Source organism: Lepidochelys kempii, chromosome 16 (genome assembly GCF_965140285.1).
Source record: "Lepidochelys kempii isolate rLepKem1 chromosome 16, rLepKem1.hap1, whole genome shotgun sequence".
NCBI classification, from domain to species: Eukaryota; Metazoa; Chordata; order Testudines; family Cheloniidae; genus Lepidochelys; species Lepidochelys kempii.
In genome coordinates, this window is record NC_136395.1 from 4,007,397 (window position 1) to 4,032,123 (window position 24,727).

At 44.8% G+C, this 24,727-nt stretch overlaps 1 protein-coding gene across 13 annotated transcripts in view; it reads left to right on the forward strand.

Annotated features, from left to right (window-relative positions):
• PNPLA7 (patatin like domain 7, lysophospholipase) overlaps positions 1-24,727 on the forward strand; it is a 443,243-nt gene that overhangs the window by 130,162 nt on the left and 288,354 nt on the right. For all 13 annotated transcript variants that reach the window (XR_012155226.2, XR_012155225.2, XM_073314045.2 and 10 more), the window contains 2 exons: positions 13,670-13,747; positions 15,460-15,665. Coding sequence is in view for 11 of the 13 variants with exons in the window: in XM_073314045.2 (XP_073170146.1) it covers positions 13,670-13,747; positions 15,460-15,665 (284 nt within the window). In the remaining 2 variants the exon portion in view is untranslated. The remainder of the gene's footprint in view (positions 1-13,669; positions 13,748-15,459; positions 15,666-24,727) is intronic.

The window sequence follows — 24,727 nt, forward strand, 5'->3', positions numbered from 1 at the left end:
TGAGCAAGTGCAGAATGGCGGTAGAATGTGCATTTGGACGTTTAAAAGCGCGCTGGCACAGTTTACTGACTCGCTTAGACCTCAGCGAAACCAATATTCCCATTGTTATTACTGCTTGCTGTGTGCTCCACAATATCTGTGAGAGTAAGGGGGAGACATTTATGGCAGGGTGGGAGGTTGAGGCAAATCGCCTGGCTGCTGATTATGCACAGCCAGACACCAGGGCAGTTAGAAGAGTACAGAAGGGTGCGGTGTGCATCAGAGAAGCTTTGAAAACCAGTTTCAGGAATGGCCAGGCTACGGTGTGAAAGTTCTCTTTGTTTCTCTTGATGAAAACCCGCCCCCTTGGTTCACTCTACTTCCCTGTAAGCCAGCCACCTTCGATCACCGCTTGCAGAGGCAATAAAGTCGTTTCAAATTCATGCATTCTTTATTAATTCGTCACACAAATAGGGGGATAACTGCTAAGGTAGTCTGGGAGGGGTGGTGGAGGAGGGAAGCACCGAATGGGGTGGGAGATGAGGGGAGGAGGGAAGGATAAGGCCACACTGCACTTTAAAACTTATTGAATGCCAGCTTTCTGTTGCTTGGGCAGTCCTCTGGGGTGGAGTGCTTGGGTGCCCGGAGGCCCCCCCACTGTGTTCTTAGGCGTCTGGATGAGGAGGCTATGGAACTTGGGGAGGAAGGTGGTTGGTTACACTGGGGTTGTAGCAGCGGTCTGTGCTCCTGCTGCCTTTCCTGCAGCTCAACCATACTCTGAAGCATATCAGTTTGATCCTCCAGTAGCATCTGCATTGCCTCCTGCTTTCTGTCATCAAGCTGACACCTCCTATCCTCTTCAACCCGCCACCTATCATCTTCAACCTGCCACCTGTCCTCAGGTTCATACTGTGCTTTCCTGGACTCTGATGTTGCTTGCCTCCCCGCATTCTGCTGGGATCTCTGAGGACTGCATGAGCTCAGAGAACATTTCTTCACGAGTGCATTTTTTTCACCTTCTAATCTTCCCTAGCCTCTGGGACGGATGATAGTGTGAGCGTTGAAACATTTGCAGCTGTGGGAGGGGAAAAAAAAACGGAGAGTAGTAGTTAAAAAGACACATTTTAGAGAACAATGGGTAGACTCTTCCACGGTGAACCTTGCTGTTAACATTACATAGCACATGTGCTTTCGGTACAAGGTCGCATTTTGCCTCCTATATTGAGGGTCTTCCGGTTTGGTATGAGAGATCACACACGCAGGGCTAGGCAACAGAATTCGGCTTGCAGGTAGCCATGGGAAACCACAGTCTACATGTGGGAATGGTTTCAAACAGCAGTGCCCTCATTTCCCATACCAAACAGCCGTTGCGTTGGCCATTTAAAATGGGATGGCAATTTAAAAGGAGGGGCTGCAGTTTTCGGGTTAACGTGCAGCACAAACCCACTGACCTCCCCCCCCCCAAACCCAATTCTCTGGGATGATGGCTTCACCCCTTCCCCCACCACGTGGCTAACAGCGGGGAATATTTCTTTTCAGCCACAGGCACACAGCCCAGCTAACTGCCACATCTGAATGTCCCCTTAATAAAATTACCCTATTTCAAGCAGGTGAACATGAGGAGTGGCCATCCAGGAGAGCTTTATGGAGATGTCCCTAGAGAATTTCCACTCCATCCCCAGACACGTTAACAGACTTTTCCAGTAGCTGTACTGACCACGAATACATCCCAAATCTTCAGGGCAAATTAATCTTTAAACATGCTTGCTTTTAAACCATGTATTATATTTACAAAGGTACACTCACCAGAGGTTCCTTCTCTGCCTTCAGGGTCTGGGAGCCCACCTTGGGTGGGTTCAGGGGGTACTGGCTCCAGGTCCAGGGTGAGAAACAGTTCCTGGCTCTCGGGGAAAACAGTTTCTCCGCTTGCTTGCTGTGCTCTATCATAGAATCATAGAATATCAGGGTTGGAAGGGACCTCAGGAGGTCATCTAGTCCAACCCCCTGCTCAAAAGCAGGACCCATCCCCAATTAAATCATCCCAGCCAGGGCTTTGTCAAGCCTGACCTTAAAAACTTCTAAGGAAGGAGATTCTACCACCTCCCTAGGCAACGCATTCCAGTGTTTCACCACCCTCCTAGTGAAAAAGTTTTTCCTAATATCCAACCTAAACCTCCCCCACTGCAACTTGAGACCATTACTCCTTGTCCTGTCCTCTTCCACCACTGAGAATAGTCTAGAACCATCCTCTCTGGAACCACCTCTCAGGTAGTTGAAAGCCGCTATCAAATCCCCCCTCATTCTTCTCTTCCGCAGACTAAACAATCCCAGTTCCCTCAGCCTCTCCTCATAAGTCATGTGTTCCAGACCCCTAACATTTTTGTTGCCCTTTCGCTGGACTCTTTCCAATTTCTCCACCTCCTTCTTGTAGTGTGGGGCACAAAACTGGACACAGTACTCCAGATGAGGCCTCACCAATGTCGAATAGAGGGGGACAATCACGTCCCTCGATATGCTCGCTATGCCCCTACTTATACATCCCAAAATGCCATTGGCCTTCTTGGCAACAAGGGCACACTGCTGACTCATATCCAGCGTCTCGTCCACTGTCACCCCTAGGTCCTTTTCCGCAGAACTGCTGCCTAGCCATTCGGTCCCTAGTCTGTAGCTGTGCATTGGGTTCTTCCGTCCTAAGTGCAGGACCCTGCACTTATCCTTATTGAACCTCATCAGATTTCTTTTGGCCCAATCCTCCAATTTGTCTAGGTTCCTCTGTATCCTATCCCTGCCCTCCAGCCTATCTACCACTCCTCCCAGTTTAGTATCATCCGCAAATTTGCTGAGAGTGCAATCCACACCATCCTCCAGATCATTTATGAAGATATTGAACAAAACCGGCCCCAGGACCGACCCCTGGGGCACTCCACTTGACACCGGCTGCCAACTAGACATGGAGCCATTGATCACTACCCTTTGAGCCCGACAATCTAGCCAACTTTCTACCCACCTTATAGTGCATTCATCCAGCCCATACTTCTTTAAGTTGCTGACAAGAATACTGTGGGAGACCGTGTCAAAAGCTTTGCTAAAGTCAAGATACAATACATCCACTGCTTTCCCTTCATCCACAGAACCAGTAATCTAATCATAGAAGGCGATTAGATTAGTCAGGCATGACCTTCCCTTGGTGAATCCATGCTGACTGTTCCTGATCACTTTCCTCTCATGTAAGTGCTTCAGGATGGATTCTTTGAGGACCTGCTTCATGATTTTTCCGGGGACTGAGGTGAGGCTGACTGGCCTGTAGTTCCCAGTATCCTCCTTCTTCCCTTTTTTAAAGATTGGCACTACATTAGCCTTTTTCCAGTCATCCGGGACTTCCCCCGTTCGCCACGAGTTTTCAAAGATAATGGCCAATGGCTCTGCAATCACAGCCGCCAATTCCTTTAGCACTCTCGGATGCAACTCGTCCGGCCCCATGGACTTGTGCACGTCCAGCTTTTCTAAATAGTCCCTAACCACCTCTATCTCCACAGAGGGCTGGCCATCTCTTCCCCATTTTGTGATGCCCAGCGCAGCAGTCTGGGAGCTGACCTTGTTCGTGAAGACATAGGCAAAAAAAGCATTGAGTACATTAGCTTTTTCCACATCCTTTGTCACTAGGTTGCCTCCCTCATTCATTAAGGGGCCCACACTTTCCATGGCTTTCTTCTTGTTGCCAATATACTTGAAGAAACCCTTCTTGTTACTCTTAACATCTCTTGCTAGCTGCAGATCCAGGTGCGATTTGGCCCTCCTAATTTCTTTCGTACATGCCCGAGCAATATTTTTATACTCTTCCCTGGTCAAATGTCCAACCTTCCACTTCTTGTAAGCTTCTTTTTTATGCTTAAGATCCGCTAGGATTTCACCGTTAAGCCAATCTGGTCGCCTGCCATATTTACTATTCTTTTCGACGCATCGGGATGGTTTGTCCCTGTAACCTCAACAGGGATTCCTTGAAATACAGCCAGCTCTCCTGGACTCCTTTCCCCTTCATGTTAGTCCCCCAGGGGATCCTACCCATCCATTCCCTGAGGGAGTCGAAGTCTGCTTTCCTGAAGTCCAGGGTCCGTATCCTGCTGCTTACCTTTCTTCCCTGTGTCAGGATCCTGAACTCAACCAACTCATGGTCACTGCCTCCCAGATTCCCATCCACTCTATCTTCAACCTCCTTCTCCTCCTCCTCCTCCTCCTCTTCCTTGTCTCAAAAATGCACGTCCCTGTTGCGTGATAATCCATTGATGGAGTCAAAGCACAGGGGTGGGGTAGTGGTGGCTGCACCTTCTAGAATGGCATGCAGCTCATCATAGAAGCGACATGTCTGGGGCTCTGACCCCGAGCGGCCATTTGCCTCTCTGGTTTTTTGGTAGTCTTGCCTGAGCTCCTTAAGTTTCACGCCGCACTGCTGCGGGTCCCTGTTATAGCCTTTGTCCTTCATGCCCTTGGAGATTTTTTCAAATGTTTGGGCAGTTCGTCTTTTGGAATGGATTTCTGATAGCACGGATTCACCCCCTCATACAGCGATCAGATCCTGTACCTCCCATTTGGTCCATGCTGGAGCTCTTTTGTGATTCTGGGACACCATCATGGTCATCTCTGCTGATGAGATCTGTACTCACCTGCAGCTTTCCATGCTGGCCAAACAGGAAATGAGATTCAAAAGTTCAAGGGCCTTTTCCTGTCTACATGGCCAGTGCATCTGAGTTAAGAGCGCTGTCCAGAGCGGTCACAATGGAGCACTCTGTGATAGGTCCCGGAGGCCCAATACCATCGAATTGCGACCACACTACCCCAAAAATTGACCCGGCATGGTCAATTTCAGTGCTAATCCCCTCGTTGGGGAAGATTACAGAAATCGATTTTAAGAGCCCTTTAATTCGAAGTAAACCGTGTGGACGGGTGCAGGGTTAAATCGATCTAACGCTGCTAAATTCAACCTAAACTCGTAATGTAGACCAGGGCTATGTCTACACTTAAACTGCTACAGCGGCACAGCTGCAGCTCTCCCGTTGTAGTGCTTCAGTGTAGATACTTACTACAGTGTTGGGAGGGTTTGCCTGTTGCTGGAGTTAATCCTCCTTCCCAAGAGGCAGTAGCTAGAATTCTTCTGTTGACCTAGCACTTTCTACACCAGGGTTTAGGTTAGCTAACCTGTGTCGCTCAGGGTTGTGGATTTTTCATGTCCCTGAGTGAGGTAGTTGGGTTGCCTTACCTTACCTTAATTAAGGCCAGGTCTACACTAAAACATTAACTTGATATGAGGCACTCTTAAATCTGTTCATGAGTTTCCACATAAGGGAGTTGCACTAATTTAGTTAACTCTGTTTCTAAATTGATTTAGCTAAATCAATGCAATTTTTGTGTGTTGACAAAGTCATGTACTATATTGGCATTAGAGCCGGGGTCTCAAACACGTGGCCTGCAGGGCTGTTTCCTGCAGCCCACCAAGCTCCCCGCATGCCCCTGGCCCCCTCCCAGCCTTGCCTACCTCTGGGCCAGGGGTGGGCAAACTTCGGGGAAGGGGTTGGAATGGGGGCAAGAAAGGGGTGGGAAGAGGCGGGGGGGCGGGGCCTCATGGAAGGGGTGGAATGAGGGCGGGGCCAGGGGCAGCGAGGGGAGGGTGTCAGTAATGCGGCCCTCGGGCCAATGTACTAGTCCTCATGTGGTTCTCATGGTCATTTGAGTTTGAGACCCCTGTATTAGAGTTCCGAGTTATATTCTCCTGCCACCCTAAAATATCCAAAAGTTCAACATAAGGGCATGGTATCTACCAAAAATAGTTTAAGCTAAGGAGCGATTTTGATTTCTAATAGAAAAGGAAAAAATTCTTGCCTTCTACTTATATTTTAGGGAGAGAGGTAGCAAGATCCTCTGGCTAGAGCAGGGAATAGGAATTGGGAAAGCTGACTCCTAGTCCTAGAGCTGATCCTGTCTCAAGATGTGGCATTGGGGAAGTCACTTTGTCTTTCTGTGCTGTGGTTTCCCCTTGTTATGAATGGAGTTAATACTTCCCTACCTCAATGGGGTGTTGTGAAGTGTAATCATTTAGTGTATGAAAAGCACTTAGAAATTTTCCAAAGAAAGGTGCTCTGAAAGTAATTATCTTAGCAGCACAAAAATAAATGTCTGTTGCAGTTGCTTTTTAAACAAAGAGCTCTGGGTCACCTTTCCTTCCACCATAACTGGGGGCCAAACTTGGGGTGCAAATGGCATAGCTCAAATGCAGGAAATAATTCAGTTGAGCAGCTAGTCACCAAGTGAGCTCTTGCAGTCTAGCACAGCATATTGCAAACTATAGCTGGGACTTAGACATTCTGGGCTCTAAAATTAATGCACATTGTAACACCTCAGTGTCTGAAAGAAGGAGAGAAAGAAAGCTAATTTGAATAGTTGAAAAAAAGAAAAGGAGTACTTGTGGCACCTTAGAGACTAAGCAATTTATTTGAGCATAAGCTTTCGTGAGCTACAGCTCACTTCATTGGATGCATTCTTTCCACTGAATGCATCCGATGAAGTGAGCTGTAGCTCACGAAAGCTTATGCTCAAATAAATTGGTTAATCTCTAAGGTGCCACTAGTACTCCTTTTCTTTTTGCGAATACAGACTAACACGGCTGCTACTCTGAAACTTGAATAGTTCAGTTCTTGTAGCCTTGTGCACTATTATTTATGGAAGACTTAATTTAGCTCTGCAGAGCTGCATTGACTTATCTTTTGGGACTCTTACCGTGCCCTATCATTTTGCTTTCAAGGCAAAACAAAAGTCGGTTTGAATGTTTCAAATAGTTATAATAGCCTGGAAGTTGAATGCGCCCATTATTCTCAAGATGTCAGATAGAGGCCATCTAGTCTAATTATACCCTTTAATTAGTGTGTTTAAAACAATAGCCTCTCTCTTAATCTATAATTTAAAGAGTGAACCTGCCAGGTGACTTCAGTCGTGCTTAAAACATAGGGCCTGACTCATAGCAGAGAAAATGGGTAGTTTCCAGGCTGTCCACATGGGCTTGGTGAAGCAAATGCCAACTTTATTTCCCTTTTAACTGAATATTGCTCTTGGCTGGGGACTTTGAAAAAGCTGTTACTTCCACCTCTTCAACCAGACTGGAGAGTGGCTTATAAAGAATGGAATTTGTGACACTGTGGTTATCACAGCAGCTGTGGGTTACAGGTGTAGTGTCTGGTAAGACCATATACCTGGCCAGATTAGTATTCTCAAATTAGTATCTTCTGATTTTTGCTGTAGAGCTTGCTATAGAATATTTAGTATTTCATTTGCCTTGGAGGTTATCTGACCTTTGGGAAATGGGTTGGTGGTATCAGCCCAGCTTGTTGTGGATATCACAGAAGCACTTCACAATTCATAGTAATTGGTACTTGCTGGTACTCTTAATAGAGAGGCAAAAGGCAGGATGGGCTATGGACAGTACCCTTTGTGGCTACCCTGCAGGCTCAACAGAGGCATGCTGGTGGGACAGTATGTGAGTGAAATCCTGCTGTACCTGTTCTGTGATTAGATAGAGGCCGTGAGCATTCAGGGCTTCAGTCTGACATCAGTCTCTTGCATGAAAACTCATTTTTTTGAAAAGTAATTTATTACCCCTGCATTCTCCACTGGCATCTAGTTCACGTCCATTACCAGTTCAAGCCTCTGGTCACCGACTTCAAGCCATCAGTAGGTCAGGACCCAGGTACATTAGTGACCATATCTCCTAGATAATTGCTTTCCTCTTTTCTCAGGTCCTTGCAGTGGTTTGACTTGAGCCAGTTTTCCTTTACTTGGTGATATTTGTTCCCATTCTGAGCATTCTTTGGGACATCTCACCCTTATTGTGATATGGCTAGCCCTGGATGGCAGACTCCTGTTTTCTTTATTTGGGCCACAGAGATGTTTACCCATGTTCCTCACTGTGGAGTCAATGATCAGGGTTGCTTACTGTGATGGTTTTTGGGGTACCCAGGGCTGTGACACCTTGTTACCCCCTGCCTCTAGCTTGAGGGTCTTGCCTCTGATAGCTGAGTGTCAGCTCCCTAACACTACCAGCCTTTCAGTCACTCAAGCACTGTCCCCGGGGCTATGCCAGCCTTGTCTTTATTTTGCAAGTTAACAATAGGTGCAACCAAATCCACTTGAAGTATTCCCCTGTGATATCCAGCCCTGAAACTGGCTACTCACAGAAATCCTGGATCCTCTGCTCCCAAAGGAACAGTGTACCCCAATTTACCTGTGTTATCTTAAATCATTGCTCCTGTATTGTGCTCAGCACTTGTGAGCACCTATAATAAAATGAGAGTTTATTTAAGGAAAAAATAGAGGTTCCATTAGAAACGAGAGAGTGATGGGAACAGATGGTTACAATACAAAATAAAACCGTAAAAGGCAAACTAGGGCCTGCACTTATGAATAGTTGCCTTTCCTAGCTAATAAAGTAGGTTTTTCACCCCGCTTCAGTGTGTTGCAGAGCTGGCTGGCTTCCCATGAGCCAGGATCCATTCTTTCATGAAACACTCATGCTCAACAAAATGTCCCCTTAGTGAATGGATGCAGAATGTCTATTTCCAATCTGTGATACCCTGAATTACTCCTTTTAACCAATAGGGTGATCCCTGTCTGATATAATGTTCCTTTTTACCTCCAAGTGGTTTTGATGTTTATAGCTTATCTTTGACTGTTTTTCATTGACATTTCTGTGTTGTTACAACGATGGACAATTGAACAATACATTATATTATTGGCTAGCCACGGAGGGTTGACAACTCCCTCCCACTTGAAAGGGCCATCACTGAGGCATATGGTTCCTTTGTGACTTACTTTCACTCCAAGACCATAAGGCATAGTTTTCATTGGATAAGGCAAAGTTACCTTAAATATTAAGTGTAGACACATCTTTCAATGATAATGAATATTGATTAAGTTACATGCTTCCAGTAGAGACTTCACATTGCTACCCTTGATGGATAAATACCATGAAAGTGGTGTATTAGGTGTAGTGAGTTTGTCAGGTCTGAGACAGGAGACGCTTGTAAAGAACAGTGAACCTTTTGCCAGTTGATGCCAGTGGGCCTGTGTTACATTTCTCTTTTTTCTCTTCTTGTGGAGGCTTCATGTTACTCCATGCTTCTGTTCAAGCCACTGGCCTGCTCTCAATCACTGCCTTTTCCTCCCATGCAGAAATATGCCTTGTTGGCCAGCAGGCTGGCTGGAAAGTTCAATATGTTTCCCTTCTGCTCCTCTTGCTTGTTGCCACATTCTTTTGCTCCTCCATATCTATCTCAGCTGTTGTCGTAAGCTGCTTTTTCTGATGTTTCCAATCTCTCTGCTTCATCGAGTTTCTCACAGTCACTTTTTGAGTCCTAAAGCCTCTTCCTCCAGAAAGGAAAGAAGTTTGCAATTGATAAAAATACCACCTTTTTGTTTTTTGTTCATCACACAATTCCAACATCTGCTTCCCTTGGCTCTCTCAGTATCCATTCTGTATCCTAGTTGGGTTATTTCTAGGAAGGTTGGGACTAGCCTAGTAACTTGTCTGAGAACTTTTTGGGAAACTCTTTTCTTTGTTGCCATCCCTTCCTATTTTCTCCTCATAGTTTGTTGAACCCCAGGCCTTCATACTCAGCCTCCTCTTTGCCAACAATAGCTCACAAGACCACAGATGTTCGCTCATCCATCATGTGGAATTTTCAAATAAAAATATGTAGTACTATTGCCAGTCACTGGCCACTTTCACTCCAGAATTTGTTGTTCCTTCTGTTATTGCATTGGAGTGAGCTCCTCTTTGGAAACATTGCTGTTGTCTGAACTAAGTGATAGTATAATTAGCAGTGCAGAGAAATGATATGCCTTTCCCTATTCCCACCCAGGGTTTGGGGTTCAGTCAGTATGTCAGTAATTAAATTATTCACTTACTCCAAGCATATTAGAATATTGTGGTCAGTGGAAATTTTGAAACACAAGCTGTCAGTTTACTTGGTAGCTTCTTTTATCTAGACAGACCTGCTATAGCCCAGTGTGGGCAACACTGGTTTATTTTATTTAGAAGCAGATCATGCTTTCTTCTCTGCAGCAAGAACCGCTAACGCTCAATTGATTATTATTTGATGTTTATATTACTATAGCACTTAGGAGGTAGAGTCATGGACAAGGGCCCGTTGTGCTAGGCACTGTACAAACACAGAACTTTTTTTTTTTAAAGTACGATTTTTAGTGCAAGAAACTTTATTTAGGACAGATCCCACATCTGCCTACTGCTGAGTTTCTTGCATCATCTTCTGGAGCAGCTGGTCTGGCCACTGTCAGAGACAGGACACCGCGTGAAATGGACTACAGATTGGATCCAGTCTGTGTAGCCCAGAGGGTTGGCTTGCCTTCACTATATTCAGCTGTAATGCAAGGAACCTACAGGCTTGTATCCTGAAAGACATTACCTTAAGCAAGCTAGCATAAGTGTAGTCAAGTATAGTAGGCATGCAACCTTTTGCATAGATAAATGGTCTGATTGTTACTCTTTAGGTTTTGGGGAACTAGGAATGGCTTGCTTAAGGGCAGGAGTTGAAACCTAACGGTAAGCAGCAACCGGAGGAACATGGCAGTGATAACCGTAACATAGCTTGAGCAAGAAGTGACTGGTATGATAATGAGTTAAATGGCATTAATATGTATTAATTAATATGCTAACCTATAGGATAAGTGTACCCCAATATGATAGGGTGAGGAAGCTGTATTTGGCCATGGAAGGCTGAGCATAAGCATGAATATTCATGATGTTGCTCAGGCCCTATAATAGGACAAACCACCATGTAGAGGCTAAACGTTTTCCATCATTGTTAGCCATCCATCATTTGACCCTTCAGCTCTATTGTTATCTACCATCAATCTTGGGTAGTGAGGAACCTGAACCATTGGACTCATTTGGCATGCCAGAGACAGGGCTGGTTCTTTATCTCTTACCACCAGGTCCTCAAGAAAGGGTATAAAAATGCAAATCTAAGAGATTATGCAAAGAATAATACCAAAGATATCCCCAATACTGTACTAATCCTATCTTTTTATGGGACTTGTAGCTTTTCTGGCTTTATTCCTTATTTTAATAAAAATCTTGAAGGCTTTACTTTGCCAACAGTATAAGTGTCCTTGCCATACGCCCTGAGATATTAAATGCAAGATATTAAACTCATTGGTTATAGTTCTAGGTAGCTTGATTCTGGTATTAGAACCTTGTGATCAATTGGCAATTAATACAAATATTATTAATCTTCGAAAAAGATCAGGCAACATCTGGCAATGTGTTCCTAAATAGCAGTGGTAATAGTGCAAATGTAGTCAAAGATAAAAAAGACAAATAAAGATGGGTTATAAGTACAGTTTTTCAGGAACTGGAATTTCTGTTCATGAGAAGTTCTGACATTTCAAAAAAAATTTTTTTTTTTTTCAAATTTGGAACAAAAAGCTTAAATTTTCAAAATTTTCCATGAAATGAAAATTTGCAAAAATTTCAATTCTGGACCATCAAAATGTTTTGTTTCAATAGTGTTGTTTTAATTAATTTCATTTTTAATTTTATATATTAAATATAAAATAATCTAAATGAATTGAAACACTGTTGAAATGAAGTGTTTAAACATTTTACCCCCCTCGACAATCTTTCCACAAGCTCCAGTTGTAGGGAGCAACCTAGCTCTTTGCTTTAATTCAGTAAAATAGAAGTAACTAAACTTTCATGTATCACCCTCCTTCTTCAGATAATGGAAATGCAAAGCAAGTTAGAGTAACAGTTACCATACTAAAAAGTTAACACTCTTGCTGTATTTGTTTTCCTAGTGCAACAGGGATAGTAATTGAGGGACACATTCTGCCATGCTTACCTGCGACGAATACTCTTTGAATACTGCAAATAGCCCTACTGATTTCAGTGGGACTATTCAGATTAAGGTGTTGCCACAATTGAACAAAGTTGGCAAAATCTGCCTAGTAGATTAATCAGCAACATGGAAGAGGTTTCAGAGTAGCAGCCGTGTTAGTCTGTATTCACAAAAAGAAAAGGAGTACTTGTGGCACCTTAGTGACTAACAAATTTATTTGAACATAAGCTTTCGTGAGCTACAGCTCACTTCATGCATCCAATGAAGTGAGCTGTAGCTCACAGAAGCTTATGCTCAAATAGATTTGTTAGCCTCTAAGGTGCCACAAGTACTCCTTTTCTTTTTGCAACGTAGGAGAGTGGCTCAGCCATTTGTCAATGCTGCGTGACAACGGCACACACACCTGTCCCTCTGAGCCTCTGCTGTTGTAATTGGCTGAATCAGTGGTGCCTCCTACAGCTTTGTTGATACTTTCTGTATTTTTGGATGCTTTAATAATGGCACCTGGCTTGGCATGTTCCTACAGGGAAAAGAACATGAGATGGGAGCAGCTGCTTTTCATGATTGAGTCTAATAGGAAAAGGACAGGAGAGAGATTGGAGGATTCAGTTAATATGCATCTTTTTAGGAAGGAGGGGAACCAATCTAATTTGAAAGACCTCTCCTAGTTTGATCTTTGCACTCAACCTGTTAAGTCTGCTGCTATGTGTGTAAAGATATTTAGAACAGCACCTATGATTGTTCCATCACTAAAGAGAGGGAGAGAAGAAAAATCTCCCCTCCCATCCCACTGTGGTGTTGCAGTAGGAGGCATAGGAATATTTCTTATGATTCATCAAGATGTTTTGTGTAAGGTTACTGAGAAACTTTTCAGCAGAGGAGGAGAGAGGCATTTGGAGAACAGAGAGAGGCCACCTTTCAATTCAGTTATAGCAGCACATGTAGATGACATTTCAAGGTAGGTTGAGAGAATAAATATTGAGAAAGGCGAAGTTAACATGAATCCAGAGCATTTGAATAAGTAATTCTAATTATCAGCTTTTTCTATTGCATATTTCATTGGCAGATTTCAGTGCTTTACAATGAAGGTGAGTATCACTAATCCAATTTTACCACTGGAAAACTGAGACACAGGGAAGTGAAGTGACTTGGGGTTGCTCAGTGAGCCTTTGACAGAACTGGGAATAGAATGCAGGTCTCCTGGGTGCCAGGTCAGTGCTCTGTACAAACCGCAAGCAGAAACATAGAAATTGGTGCAGACCTCTTGCTAGCATTCCCCAACTATTTTTTTAAATCGTGCACTTACCCTATGTATTGTGCTGTGGGCTTTGAGATCCGTGGGAGGAAATTTTAAAGGGTACCTGTAATCCATTGTAAAACTTGCTACAGTTTTTTTGCTTGCTGTTTACTAGCCAAAAGTACTGAAACTGACTACTATTAATGTTAATGTTGTGTTAAATGCATATTCATAGAAGTGGGTATGGTGTGGGAGAAATACACTTAAGTTATAGTGCCTAGAATGTATATATTTAGTGAGGCAAAATCGGAGTTAAATAAAGCACTGAAACGACTAAATCTATGCATGTGAAGACAGAGAGCTACATTATTCCTATGAAGATGTATATTGGCAGAGAAATGGTAAGGTGTGAACTTGACCTATAGCTTCAAGGTCCAGGGATTTATAATCTTACTTACTGTTCAGTAGATTGCATACTGCCTTCATTTTCACCTCAGTTTGCATCTGCACAGATGTTTAAATTTGTGTGTGTGTATATCTTGTTTTCCCTCAGGACCCCTTGTTGCTGAAGGGTAAAGTAACATTGCATCAAGTTACGGCTGGGACTGTGGTATCAAGGCAGGGAGACCAGGTGAGTGCCCTCCAATAAGGGAAAAGTGAACCTGTTGCTTAAAAATTGTTTGATATTATTACTACTCTCCCGTTATTCAAATAGTGGGTGTCCTGTCAAGAACTTAGTGTACGACTAAAGGCGGACTAGAGTTGAGGTGAGTGGCCCTGGACTGGGTTTGGGGGGTTCTGGGATCAGTTCCTCTGCCACAGGCTTCCGGTACAGGTTACCTTCACCTCTCTGTGCCTCATGCCCCCCCTCTGTAAAATGAGAATGATAGGTGACCAACCTAACAGGGGGGTATTCTGAGGATAAACTCATTAAAACATTTCTGAAACACCCAGATACTCTGGTGACGAGGGCCATATAATCTGGATTAAAACAGGTTGGGTTGAAGAGTGCGCATCAGGCAGTCTGTGGCCTAGACAACATAACCCTGTAAGGAAATACTAAAAAATTGGGTTTGTTTAGTCTGGAGAAGTGAAAACTGAGGGGGGACATGAAAATGGACTTAAGTATATAAAAGGTTGTTATAAAGAAGAGGGTGATCAATTGTTCTCCATATCCACTGAGGAGAGGACAAGAAGTAATGCGCTTAAATTGTAGGGAGGAGGATTTGGGTCAGGCATTAGAAAAATCTTCCTAACTTATAAGACTGGAACAAATTATCTAGAGAGGTTCTGGAATCTCTGTCACTGGAGGTTTCTAAGAAGAGGTTAGACAAACACCTGTCAGGGATGGTCTAGATAATCCTTAGTCCTGCCTCAGTGTAGAGGGCTGGACTAGATGACCTATTGAGGTCCCTTCCACTCCTACATTTCTATGGTTCTGTTGCCTCTTGAATGGGGAGCTGAACAAGATCAAGAGGAATTGGTAGGCGCTTAGCCATCTCGGTGCAGAGGCTCAGAATTGCAATGCAAACACAGACAGCAGGGAAACTCCCCCACCCCACCCCTTTTCTCCCTTGCATGGTATTGAGTTTTTCCTTTGCAATTAAAGAGGAGAGGAGCTCTTTTAATAGCAACAGCAATCTTAGCTACAGATTATGGGTTTTGTTTTGTTTGGAAGAGTGCATAGCTAAAGTTGCAATGTAAATTTAGCATCCTTCTCATTGGGTTTCAAGTTTATACATATATTGCACACAATTTCTTGGGAAAATATGCATTACAAATGCCCAGATAACCTGCTTACAAAATCCCAACCCTCAGTGCATTATGTATGTCACTCAGTTTTATTAGAATGCCTTCTCCTATTAATACACTATCGGACTTCTTTGCATATTAGTTCATTTTGCAACAAGCATATCATTCAGCGCATAATATTGTTCTGTAATAATACTAGGAGATTGTTTGTTTGAAAATATGTAACTGTGTGCAAATGCAAATTAAGGGAATAAATTTTTGCTAATTTCCAGTGCTAATATATTCCGTTTTGTCACAGTACAGCATTATTCAGAGTTTTGCTATTAAGTCTGTGTCATCTCTACCTCTTGAGGTCTCCCAATTATGGCCCCAGTCAGGAAGAGCCATTTTCAATATTGTGACTGGAACAGTTTACAGCATTAATAAATGCTTTTAATTATTCATGAATGTGCCTTATTGTATTGCCTAAGTGCTTAACGCTACATAGAGCCCCACAGCAAACACATCAGTCATTGCAGTACTGTTACAATTAATGTTGGTTTAAAATCCAGGAGGGTTTATAATGAAGGACTCTCTCTCTGTCCTTTTCAGGATGTCAACATCCAGTTTGTGATCTCGGGTTTGCTTCATGTGTACCAGCGGAAGATAGACTCTGAGGAGGAGACCTGTCTTTTCATCACCCATCCGGGGGAAATAGTAGGCCAACTAGCTGTCCTTACTGGGGAACCTCTCATTTTCACCATCAAGGCCAATCGAGACTGCACGTTCCTGTCCATTTCCAAATCCCATTTTTATGAGTGAGTTCCCCCTTTGAGTGGTGCATTGCTTTCCATTTTTACACCCACCTATAAAGCACAGGTATTTTGGACACATTTCGTCACAGAGGAGGTGAGTATGATGTGCTATTGCAAGAGCACATCGAATAGCAAACTAGATGTCTTGGGGTAGGAATTTAGGAAGTGCCACACTGGGTTAGACCTCAGATCTAATTTATTACATCTATTACAACAGCAGGGTCAGTACCAATTACTTCAGAGAAAGGTGCAAGAAACTGTAATATTCAATGATGGAATAATCTGCTGCAAGCAGATTAAATGCCCACTTTTCCTCTGAACAATATTTTAACAACCTGTATTTAGTCCAGACATACCCTAGCCCTGGAATTTGGCTTTACTGATAACTCAGATAATAAGGAAAACGCCAACCTCAGCTCATGCTTACATGTTGGTAGTGTTTCTCTAAAGAGACCTCTCTGTCCTAGACATTTCACCGGAGTATCACTCCCACTTCTTTTTAACCAGAGTGGAGTTAATGAGCCTCCCTTGCTACATGATTCATAGGGTATAAGTCAGTATCTCCCTGCAGGATTACAGCACTTACTAATAGGGTAGGTCAAAAGAAGAACCCTGCTACACCTGCCCATAGGGCAGGTTTCTTCCTGGCCCCTGTTAATTGGTGGTTATCATGAGCCGTGAAGCATGAAGGTGAATATACCTTAGTGTTTTATCCTGTATAAACATCCTGTAAATGTTCTCATTATTCTATATAAACATCAATCCTGCTATGATCTCATCATCGAGGTTTTGTGACAGTGAGTTCACTCTAATAGTTCATACTAAAAAAAAACTCCTTTCATTCGTTTAAAATTAGTTGTCTTTTATTTATTTCATTATTATTTGTATTGTTGTGACCAGGACTCCAATGTGGTAGGTACTGTACAAACACAAACCCACAGACAGCTACTGCCCCAAAGAACTTACAATCTAAGTATAAGTCAAGAGACAGCAGATGGCTACAGACAGACCAGTGGGGGAGCACAAAGAAACAATGAGACTTGGTCTACAGGACAGGCTGTTTTCTCAGCACACCAGCGGCCTAACCATTGTCAAGTGTTTTGTAGGGATCATAGAATCATAGAATATCAGGGTTGGAAGGGACCTCAGGAGGTCATCTAGTCCAACCCCCTGCTCAAAAGCAGGACCCATCCCCAATTAAATCATCCCAGCCAAGGCTTTGTCAAGCCCAACCTTAAAAACTTCTAAGGAAGGAGATTCCACCACCTCCCTAGGCAACGCATTCCAGTGTTTCACCACCCTCCTAGTGAAAAAGTTTTTCCTAATATCCAACCTAAACCTCCCCCACTGCAACTTGAGACCATTAATCCTTGTCCTGTCCTCTTCCACCACTGAGAATAGTCTAGAACCATCCTCTCTGGAACCACCTCTCAGGTAGTTGAAAGCAGCTATCAAATCCCACCTCATTCTTCTCTTCCGCAGACTAAACAATCCCAGTTCCCTCAGCCTCTCTTCATAAGTCATGTGTTCCAGACCCCTAATCATTTTTGTTGCCCTTCGCTGGACTCTTTCCAATTTATCCACCTCCTTCTTGTAGTGTGGGGCCCAAAACTGGACACAGTACTCCAGATGAGGCCTCACCAATGTTGAATAGAGGGGGACAATCACGTCCCTTGATCTGCTCGCTATGCCCCTACTTGTATATCCCAAAATGGCATTGGCCTTCTTGGCAACAAGGGCACACTGCTGACTCATATCCAGCTTCTCGTCTACTGTCACCCCTAGGTCCTTTTCCGCAGAACTGCTGCCTAGCCATTCGGTCCCTAGTCTGTAGCTGTGCATTGGGTTCTTCCGTCCTAAGTGCAGGACTCAGCACTTGTCCTTGTTGAACCTCATCAGATTTCTTTTGGCCCAATCCTCCAATTTGTCTAGGTCCCTCTGTATCCTGTCCCTGCCCTCCAGCGTATCTACCACTCCTCCCAGTTTAGTATCATCCGCAAATTTGCTGAGAGTGCAATCCACACCATCCTCCAGATCATTTATGAAGATATTGAACAAAACCGGCCCCAGGACTGACCCCTGGGGCACTCCACTTGACACCGGCTGCCAACTAGACATGGAACCATTGATCACTACCCATTGAGCCCGACAATCTAGCCAACTTTCTAGCCAACTTTTCATGGTAAAGGACAGATTTGAGGAGGGTTTTGAAGGAGATAATGAATTAGTTTTGCTGGTGTTTCTGGGGAGTGTGGGAGAAAGGCAGTGTGGGAGAAAACATGAAGGGGCTTGTTAGAAAATTTAACAAGTGGTGATGGAGGCTGGCATCATGGACCAACTGGAAGTTGGAGTCGAACAGAATGAGAGCTGATAGATAGGATGGGAATAGCCTGGGAAAGGCCTTAGAAGTGAAGGCAGGTAGCTTATGTTTGCTATGATGAAGGAAAGGGAATCTGTGGAGGGATGCAAAGAGAAGGGTAACATGGTTAAAGCAATGAGCTGGGAATATTATTTTTGCAGCAGCATTCTGAATAGATATGAGCGAGGCAAGATTGCATTTGTCAAGGTCAGAGAAAAGGTTGTTGCCATTATCAAGATGCAAGATGATGAGCGTTTTAGTCATGTAGATGGTTAAGAAAGGCCGTATCTCAGAAATGTTTTGCATAAAGAATCAGTAAATTTAGATATAGCCCGGATGTGAGGACCTTGAGTCGAAGATAAACCCCAAGTTATGAGCTTGAGTGACAGGCAGGATGGTGATTTTGTCCACAGTGATTGAGAACAGCATTAGTGGAGAGGACTTGGTGGTGGGGAGATTGAGCTATTTTAGCCATGATAAGCTTGAGCTGAGCTTGAACTTTTCAATTGAGTCATGGTGAGCTTGAGCTTTCAGTTTTTAGTGGAATGTCCCCTAGTTCTTGACTGAGAGCGTGTAAGTGGGAATTTTTCTGGCTTATGTTCCCTAGACCATTCATTATTTTGCATACCTCTGCTGCCTCTTTTTATCTCCTCTCTAAACGCTCCCTATCTTTAGTCTCTCCATGCTTCTAACCAATTTTGTCTCTAGGCTCCTATTTCTGTGATCTCTTTACCCTACCTCCAAATAAGAGAACTGAACACAATGCCCTCGGTGATAGTGCACCATCAATTTATATAATAGTTTTCCAACAGATGTTGTAGTTTCTACCCCATTCTTTATACTATATCTCCTTGTTCAAATCACGTTCAATTATATACTCCTCTGCTGTCCCTCCCCAGATAGCTGTCGTCTCCATCTCCCCTACCCTCTCTGATTTTGACACCTAACTTTTTTTATTCCTCTCCCCATAGTCCCCCCCATCATACTTGGTGACTTCAAATTTCATGCAGATGCCCCCTCTGACCCATAAGCTGTTCCTCCTCTTTGCCTGCATTTTCTCTTTTGACTTTCAACCTCTCCTACATGCCAAAGTGGCCACTTGCTTGACCTTACCTTAGCTCAAGTGTTCCTTTCCTGATCTCTCAGGAGTGGTGACTCTCTCCAAATGCTACCCCATCACTTCTTCCTTATTGCCTCTTTCCCCTCTACTAACACTTCAGTGATCTAATCTCTTATTCTCCACCGCTCTCAACTCCTTTATTGTTCCCTCTCCTCCGCCTCCGTAGACTCCATTGTTAGTTCACTGCACTCTGCTCTCTCTACACTTGATTCCTTCACCTCCTTCCCCCCAAATGATTCCTTCCTTCTCCTTCCCCCCAAATGTCTGTTCCAAAACCCTAAACCTGCCTCATTGCCAGCTTCAGCTTTCACCACACCTGCTCTCATGTCAGTGACTGTCACTGGAGAGAGTCTCAAGACAACATGGATGTCCTCTGCTGCAAAATTGTTCTTTCCTTCTTTAGTTCTACTGTATCGCTGGCTGAACAGCACTGCCTCTCCATTGTCATTGAATCCCCAGCTCGCAATCCCTATCACATGTGCAATCTCTGACTCCTTCCTGTGCCCTCCATGCAAGATTTTTCTGATTTCCCTCCCCCATGCACCAGGAGGAGATGGGGAGGGATGATTTAGTTGGGGATTGGTCCTGCTTTGAGCAGGGGGTTGAACTAGATGACCTCCTGAGGTCCCTTCTAACCCCGATATTCTGTGATTCTATGATAAGGGCCATCACAATTCCGCAACACTCCTTCCTCCCTCTCCCTTTCACTGGCAGATTTTGCACTTGTTTTTCTCTTTGAAACCCCTCCAGCTGCTCCGTGACCCCAGTCCTCTCTTGGCATCCCTGTTCCCTACTCACAGCCTTTTCCTCGTCCTCCTCGTTTTACCTGTCCTTGTCCTCTTGCTTCTTTCCCTCCAGTATACAAATACACTTGCCTCCACTGTCCCTAAAATATCAATCCTCAATCCCCCTGCCACTCTAGCTATTGCTGAAACTTGCTGAATGCTCCATCTACAACCACTGCCTTAAGTTCTTCTTCGAGTGATTCTACTTGTAAATTTCCATCTCTCAGTGGTACCTATTGGGGCAACTCAAGTTCCCTCTACCATAGTGTGCCCTTGCAAGCCAGTATAAATGGCACAAGCGCCCCAGAACTTCTTCAGTTCTGATGACTGTCATGGGTGATAAGAAGGAATTGCTTGGCTTGCATTAGCAGCTGCTGTCAGTGTGCTCATGGAAATTTCTTGTAAATAGTTTTCTAGTTGATTAGTACTTAGTTATTAGAGTAGAGTAGGATTAGTTTCCTTTTTGGTCAACACTTCTGGGGTTTCTGTTACATGGTCCCTGGGCTTCAAGCTCTGCGTCTCTTGTGCTCGGCCAGTGCCCATGAGCAACCCACACTCAAGCTGCTTAAAGCAGTTGGGGGAAGCTCATATTCAGGTTTGTTGTCAAATTTGCAAATATTTTAAGCCAAGGACAAAAAATGCCAGAGAAGCCAAGCTAAATGTTTTGCTCATGGAGGCAGCCCTGAGATCTCTATCAGACTCTAGCCATCCTGACTTGGCACAGAGTGCTTTGGCATCAGTTAGGAGTGCACCTCCTATGCTGCCTGAGACCCAGCACCAATTGCTGTCCCCAATGTCTCAGAAGAGCCATAAGACCTCTAGACATACTGCCAAGAGAGGAAGGTTGCTGGCTCCAGAATCTTCTAAGCATGGGGAGGAGAGTAGAGTGCAGCCGGAACCAAAGCACTTTTCGTCTCTGGTAGCACTGAAACAGGCATCACTGGCTCTGGTACCAGGGCAGGTATCATAGAGTCTGGTAGCTGGAGGGGTGCCTTCTATGTCTGCAATACTGCAATGACTCAAGACCATATCAAAGGCTTTTGTGTCAGCAAGAGATATGCTGAGCCTATCGGTACTGATGTCCCTGGTAGTGCAGAAGACTGTGCTTCTGGTAATGGCAGACAGAGGGTCGCCAGTATTGTCTGTGCAGAACTCAGTGCAGTGAGAGTCTCCTGTGCCTTAGACTTCATGCCCATCGGTGCATTGAAAGGGAAGCCTGCAATATTGGCTGCTCTACGCACTAGTCTCTGGTACCATTGAGAGCAGCCCCTGCGTGGTCAGCCGAGTGTGATTCAGACGCCTCTGCATCAGAGATGGCCTCCTATGTTTCCCAGCCTCAGAGCCAGTCATGCTACCCCACCTAGGCATTACTACCCTGGGTTGCCTCGAGATCCTACAGCTGGAATGGAAAAGAGCATGTGACCAGGGAGTCACTGGGGCTCACTGCTGGTCCAGTGGCCCTTCTGGAACTTGTGGGAATTTTCCCAGTTTCCAGGTCCTGCTCTGTGTCCTTGGAGAGGCATGGGGAGTCTGCTCTCTAGGCACTACCTGTTTCTGAGCCTGTTACAGGTCCTGATGCTGAGCAGAAGAGGTAGTTCAGGAAGAGCCTGCTGGATAGCTAGCAGAGGAGGGGCATCCTCAGCCTGTGCTGGCTTCATTCTCCTCCTCTTCTAATGAGACAGTTTCCTCATGGGGCATTTCACCCCCTCCCGATGATTATAGAGCTCACCAAGGATTGAAGAAGATTACCTCAGGTTTGGGGATCCAGGTAGAGGAAGTTAAGGAGTCCTCCCATCGCCATAGTGACATTTTGGCCACAACCAGGCCATTGCAAGTGTCTTTACCTGTTAATGAAGCAATTCTGGAGCTCATGAAGCCACTCTGGCAGGCTCCTTTGTCCCTTCCTCCCTTCTCAGAAAAGGACCAAATGTTAATATTATGTCCCGTCCCCCCGCCCCAGGATTGTTTGGTGGAGTCAGTGGCCAGTGGAAGGGAACGACAGGGCCAACAGGTGGCAATTTCCAAATCAAAGGAAAAGCTAAAAAACAATAGATTTACTGGGTGGAAAGGCTTATTCTATTGCAGTGTTGCAACTCAAAATTGCCAACCAACAAACCTTTTGGGACATTGTAATATTTGGGACTCCATGTTAAAGTTTAAGGACATGTTGCTGGAGGACACTGGACAGGAATTTTCTTTAGTTGATGAGGGGAAATTCATAGTGAGAACTTCACTGCATGTTGGACTACATGTGTAGTAGACTGCTAGGACCCTGGCTTCTGTGGTTTCCATGTACAGGAGCTCTTGGCTGTGGTCGTTGGGGCTTCCACATGATGTCCAACAAACAATTCAAGACCTGTCCTTTGAAGGGTCTTCACTTTTTTCAGGGCAAACAGATTCTAAGCTCTATGGATTGAAAGATTCTATGCTGACTTTAAAGTCTTTGGTGTTGTATACTCTGGCCCTGTCCAGGAAACATTTTTGCCTGCAGCAGACCACTGATACTCTGCCCCTGCTCCTCATCAGGACTTACAAAGAAAGAAGAGTAGAGGTTATAGACACAGGCCACCTCCTCCTCCTGCATCTATGTCAATGCCTGCTCCATCCAGATACCGAGGAGCGCTAAATAGGCGTTTTGGAGTCAGTTGAGGGTGCCATACCAGTTTCCAGGATGCCAGATTCTATCTCTCCGGTGTTTGCAAACTGTCTTTCCCGCTTCCTCAGTGCTTTGTCCCAGATTACTTCAGACTAATGAGTATTAAGCACTGTGGAAGTGAGATATACCCTCCAATTTATTTCTGCTCCTCTCCCCCTTCCCTCCCATCCCTCTTTAGGGACTACTCTCATGAGGAGCTCCTCCTCCAGGAGGTTCAGACTCTCTTTTTGGTGGGAGAGGGAAAGGGTTCAGTTTAACAGAGGGAAGGGGTTCTCTCCTGTTATTTTGTAATCCCAAAAGCAAAGGGTCACTTGCCAATTTTAGACCTGTGCCAGCTCATCAGATATATCAAAAAAATAGTTTTGCATAGTCACCCTGGCTTCCATTATTCCCTCCCTGGAGGCTGGAATGCTGCCCTCGACTTAAAAGGTGCCTACTTTCATGTGGTGATTTATTAAGGTCATAGAAAGTATCTCAGGTTGGTAGTGAAACGCTCTCATCAGCAGCTCACTGTGCTGCCTTTTGGCCTGACAGCATCTCCCCAAGTTTCCACAAAATGTCTGACAGTGATAGCTGCTTTCCTAAGGAGGCCAGGAGTACAAGCCTACCATTTCTTGTATGACTGGATAGTTACAGGCTGTTCCAGGGCTTAGGTACTGGCAAGGATATCTCTCATCCAGTCAGCTTTTGGAGCTCTGGGTCTAACGATTGTGACAGGGTCGGGCCAGATGGCTACAGGAGAGTAATAGAAGGCAGATATATTAGCCCCAGGTTAAGTAGGTCCCTTTTCCCTGGGTAAGGTTTAACAGGGAAGGTTCCAGAACAATCAGGAACCTTCTGGAGACAATTAAGACAGACAGGCTGATTAGAACACCTGCAGTCAATCAAGAAGCTGCTAGAATCAATTAAGGCAGGCTAATCAGGGCTAACCTGGGTTCAAAAAGGAGCTCACTTTAGTTTGTGGTGCGCTTGTAAGGAGCTAGGAGCTGAGAGTGAAAACGCATACTGTTGGAGGACTGAAGAGTACAAGCATTATCAGACACCAGGAGGAAGATCCTGCGGTGATGATAAAGAAGGTGTTGGGAGGAGACCATGGGGAGGTAGCCCAGGGAGTTGTAGCTGTTGTGCAGCTGTTCCAGGAGGCAGTCTAGACAGCTGCAGTTCACAGGGCCCTGGGCTGGAACCTGGAGGAGAAGGCGGGCCCGGGTTCCCCCCAAACCTCTCAACTCCTGGTCAGACACAGGAGGAATTGACCTGGACTGTGGGTTCACAAAAACTGCCAAACTAATGGCTGCTGTGAAGCTTCAAGGGGAGCAAATCTGCCTATAAGTGCAAGACCCACCAAGGTAGAGAAGGAACTTTTTCACACTATCAACTTTGTCCAGTTCGGAGGACAGAATTAAAGGAGCAGTACTGGATTCTGCTCAAGCCAGAGCTTTACCTCCGGACTCAAGGTTCCAAACAATGTGATCACTGGTTGCAGATCTCAAGGCTCACCCAGTCACAACTGCTCAGACCTCGTCTCAGGACTCAATTGTCTGACCTGCATTTATTTGCCAAGTTGTTGCCATCTGAACTTTGTGCTGAATGTTCCCTCTTGAATATTGACTTCTCTAGATTGGCAGACAGACCCAGTCAGTGTATGTGCAGGCGTTGCCTTTGTCCTCCCTCAATCTTTGCTGACATTGGTGATGGACATGTCTTCCCTGGGGTTGGGGGCACATCTCAGTCCCCTTGAAACTCAGCGTTTATGGTCCTCATGGGACCAGTCTCTACATATCAGTTTCAGGGAGGTAAGGGCTGTCCACCTAGCCTTTCAGGCTTTCTTATCTCAGATCAAGAGAGAAATCTTGTTTGTTCTCACAGATAAAGCAGAGGCAACGTTTTACCTCAACAGGCAGGAAGAGCTTGCTCATCACCACTTTGTGAAGAGGCAGTTCACCTATGGAACTTTTGCATTGCCAGTTCAATCTCAAAGCCTCTTACCTGACCAGAACAAGCTTGAAGACCACCTAAGCAGATGGGTTATGAGTCACCATGAGTAGTCTCTGCTTGGATGTAGCCAGGTGCATTTTCCAGCAGTGGGGGAATCCCTAGGTAGACCAGTTCACAACCAAAGCCAACAGGAAATGCCATCAGTTTGTT